General features: G+C 51.0%; 1 protein-coding gene across 1 annotated transcript in view; it reads right to left on the bottom strand.

The window, feature by feature from the left end:
• Positions 1-3942: 3942 nt before the first annotated feature.
• Positions 3943-8507, bottom strand: part of Zan (zonadhesin) — a 90287-nt gene continuing 85722 nt past the window's right edge. The window contains 7 exon segments of the mRNA XM_057764436.1: positions 3943-3987; positions 4070-4113; positions 4206-4317; positions 5944-6084; positions 6746-6884; positions 6977-7176; positions 8358-8497. Coding sequence (XP_057620419.1) covers positions 3950-3987; positions 4070-4113; positions 4206-4317; positions 5944-6084; positions 6746-6884; positions 6977-7176; positions 8358-8497 — 814 coding nt within the window. The 3' untranslated portion in view covers positions 3943-3949.

Genomic DNA, 8507 nt, shown 5'->3' with positions numbered 1-8507 from the left:
AGCCCCAGCCTATAGCCCACAGTCCTCTGCAGCTCCGGCAAAGGGGGGCTGCACAGGTGAGAGAGGGAGGTCCAGCGAGGTGTCCACAGCTGGGGCCAGATGTCCGTCCACAGCTGCGGATGGTTTAGTGGTAATGGGAGAGCTGGCCTGGGCTGTGGGGGAAGGGAAAGATGGGGAGTGGCTGAAAGGGGGGCCCTCACACGTGTGCACAGACTCCTGGGAGCTCTCAGGACAATTCCCCCATTCAGGATGCTGCCCAGGCAGGTTTTCCTGGCCTCCTGGGAAGAGGAGGGGGAGCTGCTCCCTCCCAGACAGGAAGAGGAGGAGAGCCATCCCCCATTATAGCTTCCACACTCCCCCTTGTCGTGTCTTCTCGGCTGCCTCTTCTGCCTTCCCCTTGGGACACCTGCGAGGGCAGGCCGAACCCGGCTTCCCTGATGGAGCTGTAACCTTTCCCACAGCTGCTCTCTGCGGTGGAGGGAGGCAGAGCCTTACAGCACAGGAATCCCAGGCAGTGTTCCTGTCTATGATTTCCCGTGCTGTGAGCCTTTGTGAAGCCCCTAACGTGTGTGTGTGTGTGTGTGTGTGTGTGTGTGTGTGTATTCACTCTGTTGGGGGGTTATGTTCATGTGGATGTAGGTGTCCACAGAGGCCAGAAAGAGTATGCCAGATCTCCTGGAGCTGGAGTTCCAGGCTGTTGAGACACGGTGTTGGGTGAAGGGCTGGCTCTTCACCACACTGAGCCATCTCGCTAGTTCCTTGGCTGTATGTGTGAGACAGAGACCATCAGATGGGGTCTCTTCACTGACCTGGAGCAGTATACTAGCCTAGTGGGTTAGGCTGGGTGGCTAGCAGTTTCTTTTGTCCGCAGTTCTAGAATGGTAAGCCCACACTGCCACCCCTGTTGCTTGGCCCCCTCCACTGCAGACAGACTCCTGATGCTATTGTTCACCTACTGACTAAACTAGCTCTCCCCCGCCCCCGCCCACATATTTTGTGACCAAGGCTTGCTATATAGTCCAGGCCAGCCTGAACTCACTATCCTCCTGCCTCAGCCTCTGGAGTGCTGAGGTAGACACTAAGTTCTTTGTCTCCTCTCTTCCTGGGTGACATTTAATATCCCTGGGGGGTGGGAGGGGCTCAATACTAGAAGGAAGGGGAGTGTCCCGGGGCACCAGTCCAGCTGACTGCCTTTTGATGCCCCACATACACCCTGGGGAAGAATGAAGATGAAGGCCAAAGGAGCTGAGCTGCAAAGATGGCGGCCAGGTGGAGAAATGGCTCCAGGCAGGAGGCTGCTCTACAGAGGTGCGCTGTGCCTTCCTGGGTAAGGCGAAGGAAAACACGGCCATGCAGGACCCTCCTTGCCCAGCCCTTTCAATACTTTGATTGCGTTTGGCTGGCTTCAGGAAAGGTCCCCAAAGGGCTGGTTGTCACACAGACGGATTAATCATATCTCCCCAGGGCATGTGTCAACCTGCTAAGTCCCAGTTTCTTGAGGTCCTAACAGTCCTATCCGCCACTAGATTTTGCCTAAGCAAGGAGGAACCTAGAAGGAGACAGACTCTCAGGGTGTAAAGTATACATACACCTTGGCCTTCTCTGGCTGGGCTAGGTGGTGGTCCTTTCTACTTGGGTTGTCAGAAGGGCTCCCAAAGCCTGTTACCCCACCCACAGTTCCCATGGTAACCAACTGAAGGGCTCTTAGGAGAAAAGGAGGAATGAAGAGGGTGTGACACCCTCTGGGAGGAGGCCAATTAGAAATAAAACCCGGAATAGCCTTGCTTCCCCCTAGTGGAGGAACTCAGAGGCCAAGTCCTCTATGAACCTGGGCTCTTAGACCTATGGAGTCCCTAGACTCAGGAGCCTGAAGTAGGAAGATGCTGAGCACAATGAGTGCAAGGCCAGCTAGGGTTATAGAGGAAGTCTGAAGCCACCTTAAGAAAGGGGCATAGCAGTGACAGGGCTCAGATGGTAAAGGTGCTTGCTGTCAAGCTTGAGTTTGGCGCCTAGGTAAAGAGAACTGACCCCCCTCTAGCTGTCTTCTGACCTCTGTATGTGTGAACATCAGAACAAATACAACCCACTGGGTGCTGGAGAGATGGCTCGGTGAAGTATTTGTTGCCCATTTATCTCCATGGCCTGACGTAGCAGTGCGCACTGTAGAACTGCAGTGGGGAGCGGCCCGGAAAGATAGGTGGATGGATATGTGGGAGCTGGCTGGCCAGCTAGCCTAGCTGCTGGGCAAAGAAAAGGCGGAAGGGGCCTGAGGAATGACAGCAGGGCTGTCCTCTGCCCACTACATCGTGACTGTGCACACAAGTAAGTGTGCAGCTGCTGGGAGAGAAGCTGCTAGGGTTCAGGATGTTGGGCTGAAGAGCCCGCTCCATGCTTAAGAGCACTTGCTGCTCTTCTGGAGGATCTGAGTTTGGTTCCCAGCACCCACAGCAGCTGGCTTAGAACTGCCTGTGACTCTAGTGTCCTCAGGTTCTGGCTTTATGAGCATCTGCACACATACGGCAGACATTCTCTCCTACATGCGCACACACACACAATGAATAAAGCAAAGTTCTGACTCGGGGTGTTCAAAGGGAAGCTCCTGCAGGCTCAGGACGTCCCTCGAGCTGAGCAGACACACTAGGCCCCTCTTGGCCCAGCCTATATCAGCAGTGAGGACTGCTGAGAACACTCGGAAAGCTGGGGATGCCCTCCAATCTGTCAGGCTGCCTGCAAGTCGTGCAGTGAGCACCGGGTCTCCAGCTTCCATGAGCCGGTACGGCTACGGCTACCTCCGAGTCATTTCTGCTGGAATTGGGCGGTGTGGCCACTTGGGTCCATTGTTGGTTCCCTGTCTGGGATAAGCAGATGTCTGTTCATGTCTTTACAGGAACGGTGTCACACAACAGCACCTGTACACACACGGACACATGTGCACACACTCACACATTTTTTAAAGTGGGGTCTCTGGGGTAAAGAAATGTACGATGAGCACTGGAGAAATGGCTCAGGTGTGGAGTGCTTGCCTAGCATTCATAGAACCCTGGGCTCCAGCACAAACCACAAACAGTGACATATGCCTGTGATCTCAATAGGTGCAGGCAGGGCAAGTTCAAAGTCATCCTCAGTTATGTAATACTTTGTCCTAAAAACAAACAAGCAAACAAAGGAGGTGCACGGGAAGCCTTTTCTCCTGACTTGCAGGGCTCTGGGGCCACAGTTCATCCTTCCTTCCAGGAGTTTCCGTCCCTGCCCCTTCTGTCTTCCATTGCTGGTTATCAGGACTGAGTGGCCCACCGGTCTGGCTTTCAGTGAGCGACATTCTCCTTCCTGAGCCCTAAGCCTCTCTCCCTGTGGACCTCTGCACAGCATCCAGCCTCTAGGGACCCATACACACCTCTTTGTCTCCCAGACAAACTGCCTCCACCACAATCAGGGGAAATCCACATCTAAAAGCATTAAGAATGGAGAGCTGGTACAGTGGTTAAGAGCACTGCCTGCTCTTTCAAAGGTCCTGAGTTCAATTCCCCAGCAACCACATGGTGGCTCACAACTGTCTGTAATTAGACTTGGTGCCTTCTTGAAAAAGAGACTTGGTCAGTCATCCTCATAAATTTAGATCATGAAACCCAATATGGACAAATTCAACAGAACCTCCATATATGGGCTGCCCATGCGTGCTTCAGAATTGCCAGGGCATAAAATAAGTAAATAAATAAATAGCAAAGTATCTCAGTGGAGAAGACATTCACTGTGAAGTGTGGTGACCCAGGCTCAATCCCTACATCCCACAAAGTAAAAGGAGAGAACTGATTCCCACCAATTGCCAGACTTGAGAGTGGCAGGCATGTGTACCCCACATACACATAACACACAGCCACACAATAACAAATGTAAAAAAAAATTTAAAAAAATAAATTATTTCATTTTTTTTTTTTTTTTTGAGGACAAGTCAGAACTTGGTGGCTCTGAAGGCAGGCTCTGGAACATCTGAGGAGAGAGCAAGGAAACCCACATTGGAGGAGGACTCACCTCTTGGCCAAGACTTGACGCCCCCAGAGCTGGCTCTTACCTGTATCTTCCAGCCTATATCTATTTCGTCTCAACAGTTTCTCCCTAGAGGTGGTGGGGACAGATGAGGAACACAGCTTCCGTGTGCATGAGGCCCCACCCTCCGACTGCCGTTCACCCCCTGTACCAGGACTCACCTCCTCCTCCTCGCTACGGCAGTTCTCATGTAAATACACACTCTAAGCAGTAAGACGGGGACTAAGAGCATCACAAGCACTCCCGGCAGGATGGCCAGTAAGCTGGATGATTCTGAGTGTAGAAAGGAAATAGCAGTGGGGCTGGGAGTGGGCTCAGTGGGTAGAGTGCTTGCCTTATACACTCAGAACCCTGGGGCCCATGTAAAAGTCAGATGTGGTGGCTCATGCCTGTCTTCCCATCAGTAGCAAGAGGACCCCCCTTATCCTAGCCCTAGCGGGTGAAGACAAGTGAATTCCTGGACACTGGTTCAGTTTCAGGCCAGTGAGACCGTGTGTGTGTGTGTGTGTGTGTGTGTGTGTGTGTGCGCGTGCGTGCGCGTGCACATGCACTCGTGGAGGTCAGAGGATAACCTGCAGGATTAGTTCTCTATTACCATCTGAATCCCAGGGATCAAATTCAGGAGGCAAATTGGAAAGAGCCACGTTGACTCACTGAGCCCCTGTCTTAACTAAGAGGTGGGAAACGTCTCAACAGCCACACCCAGGTTGTCCTCCTGTGCAGACTGTGCCTGTGCATATTCACACCCTCCCCCACTACAGGGGTAGGTGAAAGGGTGGGAGGCTGAGGGAAATGGGAGGGAGCACTGCCTGCAGGTCCTAAACTGTCAGCCTAAGGCATCTTGGTCTCCTAAATCTCTTGATGTCTAGTTCTTCCTCCAGGAGGCTTAGGGATTGGAAGATCTGAATGCCCTCGTCCAATAGCCCTTATCATCTGCAGTCACAACTCCCTAAGACTGTGTGAGGCTGTGTGTGTGGTGTGTGTGTACAGGAGCAGATGTCTATTCGTGTGTTTTTACACACATGTGGAGGCCAAAGGACACCCCCTGCTGGTATTCTTCAAGCACAATCCTCCTTCCCCAGCACTAGGATTGCAAGTGTACACCCAGATTTTCGTGTGGTTCTGGGGATCAAAGTTGGGTTAGAACAAGTAACTGTGTTACCTCCCCAGTGCCCCGCTTCTCGTTTATTTGCTTGTTTTATTAATTTGTTTGCAGCATGATGTCATGTGGCCCTGGCTGGCCTTGAACTCACTATTTTGCTGAAAATGACCTTGAACTTGTTCTGACCTCCTACTCCCACCTCCCGCGGACTGCGATTATTAGCACACACCTGGCTCAACTTCCGCCCCTCACCCGTTTGCTTCACTCTGGCTATTCCTGTTCAGGACCTCTCCATCACCTTTTGACTTTCCATATATGTTTGTTATTTATTTATTTATAAGAAATATACATATTTTCCATATATAAAAATATATAGCACAATGTAATTTATATTGTACATTTAAAGTATATTAATATGCAATGCACCCAAAATATTGATATATAATCATAAACTATATGTTATAAGTAATTATGTATTTTAAATATTACCTATAGTATATAATACACAATATCGCCTATGCTATATTACTAATTATACTATATATAATAGCTTGTGATAGATTAATAATATTGTATAGTATACCTATCATTGTCACCCCATCACATATCTGTATATATAACAGATATTATAATTGTAAAAAATTAATTAAAGTTAAATAAATTAAAATTAATTGATATATAAGATACACGAAAATTAAAAACAGAGTAATATATAATAGATACAATTATATGAAAATTAAAAACAGTAATTCTGTGGCAGTGGCCAGTGGGACACAGGCCTGGGATGTGGTTGTTACCTAGCTTTTTTCTGGATGGGATATCCCGAGGTTCTGTGCAGAATTCTCCTCCATAACCCAGGTCACAATGGCAGATGAAGGTGTCCCCTTGCTCCTGACACCGGCCATCATTGTGACAGGGGTTCTGTAGACAAGGGCTATCTGCAAGGGCAGAAGGGTGTGGGTGGATCCCAATAGGATATTCACAGTGTAGGAGACGCCTGGCTGTGGGACAGGCCCCAGGGAGAAAGCAGCAGTCACCAAAGCTGCCCTGGGGGCCACTCAGCAATCTAAGTTTTAACCCTGCTACCCTGGGTTCAGGGAATTTGCTTAGCCTCCCGAACCCCCACATGTGTGTATGTGAAGGTCCAGAGATCAACTTCAGGTGCCATTCCTCAACTCTCATCCACTTGCTGTCTGTTTGTTTGTTTTTCAAGACCTGGTTTCTCTGTAGCTTTAAAGCCTGTCCTAGAACTCACCCTGTAGACCAGGCTGGCTTTGAGCTCACAGAGATCCGCCTGCCTCTGCCTCCTGAGTGCTGGGATTAAGGCGCGCACCACTGTACCTGGCTGGAATCCTATTTTCATTGCTCCTAAAGTGGGGTGTTGTGCTCTCCACTAGGTACGGATCAGAGTCTACCCTGGGGCAGAGCTCTGCATGGCCGGCACTAAACGCCTGGTAAGAGACGACTCTTTTCATCCAGCCCTTCGTACAAAGGAGGCACAGACTTCCTGAGATCAAGCAGGAATCCCACCCGGGCAGGAATCTGACTCAGGGAGGGAGGGTAAGCCTGGTGTTAGAGACCACAAGGACCCAGGCTCACCCCGGAAGCAGTCTCGAGTAAAGTTGGCCACGGTGCAGGCCTCTCCAGCCCTGCAGCCATAGGGCTCACACAGCAGGGTCCCCTGGCTTGCGCAGGTGCAATGCTGGGAGCAGTCATCAGTCACGTAGCTGTCACCCAGCTGGAAAAGAGGAAGTGAAGGCAGCAGACATTCTAGATTCACCCTAGATCTCATTCTCCTCACCTGGGTTCCCAGGCCTCCGCCGCCCAGACCTTGTAATAGAGGCCATTGGTGGTGCAGCCGCACTGCGTCACTGGGAGGCTCTGGGTATCACTGTAGATGTAGCCTGGGATGGTGGCACAGCCTTCCACGCAGGGACCTTCACAGGCCTTGGGGGTCACAAATTTGGCACAGGATGCTGGGCAGGGCGTCATACAGGGCTGGTACACAGTATTGGCAGGGCATGTCATGGCTGAGGGGATAGAAGCATGGTTAGGAGCTGGCTGGCCTTGGGACTGGTGAGTAAGAAACAGAAAGCAGATCATACAGTCATTCAACAGAGCACAGGGCTCCCTGTACACAGGGAAGCTAGGGCAAGTAGGCCCATTCCGCCTCAAGTGTTGTCTGGAACATACGACGTTTGATGAAAACAGATGGACATGGTAGGGTGGGTACAGCAGCACATAATCCCAGCACTCAAGAGCTGATCCGGAAGGGCACCAGGAGTTTGAAGCCAGCTTGGGCTATAGAGTGAGATTTTGACACAAAAGCCAAGAACAGGAGCTGGAGAAAGAGCTCAGCAGTCAGGAGCTGGATCCTGCAGAGGATCCTGGTTCTGCTCCCAGCGCCCACATGGCAGTTTATGACCACCTGTAACTCCAGCTCCAGAGGCTCTGACACCCTCCTCCCACCTCTGTGGGCCTCAGGGTGCACACGGTGCACAGAATGCATGCAGGCAAAGCACTCATACATGTAAATCAAATAAAAATCAGTAAAGTCTTAAATCCACCCCGAAGCATACACGGGATAGCGTGGCAGTTAAAGCGATTCTGCTCAAGTCAGGTGTGGGGACCTGAGGAAACCTGGGGGTTGATAGGCAGTCAGCACTACCTCATCACCAGGCATTGGGGGGAGGAGAGAGAGAGAGACCCTGTCTTAAAAAACAAGGTGGGGCTAGTGAGATGGTTTAGTGGGTGGAGGCGACCTGACTGGATCCCTTTCCCATGGTGGAAGTTGTCTTCTGTCTTCTGACCTTCACATGTGTGCTGTGGAACATGTGCACCCACACATACACACAAAATAAAGAAATGTAACTGTCCCCCACCAAACAGACAAAAGAACAAAGTAAATGGCTCCTGTTCTCTGGTCTGTGCATCCAAACACACATGGACACACACATATATAAACATACAAAAAATAAAAGAAGAGAAAACACAACAACAGAAAAAATGGGCAGAGAGGAGGAGGAGGGGATTGGACAGCGGAGGAGTGGATGGGAGAGAGGTCAGTCTGGAATCACTTGCTGCCTTGAACTATGGGTAGAAGAGTCAAGGCCGAAAGGCCACGGTGAGGACGGTGGCAGCAGCAGAGCTGAGCAGACAGCACAGTGACTGGGGAGTGAGAGCCAGCTGCTGGGCAGAAACAGAGCCTCACCACAGTGCGTCTGGTCCCGCCAGCCAGTCGTGTTGGCGCCTGCCTCCTGGCAAATGATTGCGTATCCACTGAGGACCCGGCATCGAAACTCCTCTTCTTCTTTGGTTTTCCAACCAGTGCACACGTCGGACATACAGTGCCTGGGGTAGA

The sequence above is a fragment of the Chionomys nivalis genome, chromosome 3 (genome assembly GCF_950005125.1).
Source record: "Chionomys nivalis chromosome 3, mChiNiv1.1, whole genome shotgun sequence".
NCBI lineage: Eukaryota > Metazoa > Chordata > Mammalia > Rodentia > Cricetidae > Chionomys > Chionomys nivalis.
The sequence above is the reverse complement of the archived record's forward strand: the minus strand, read 5'-3'. Positions and strand labels throughout refer to the sequence as shown.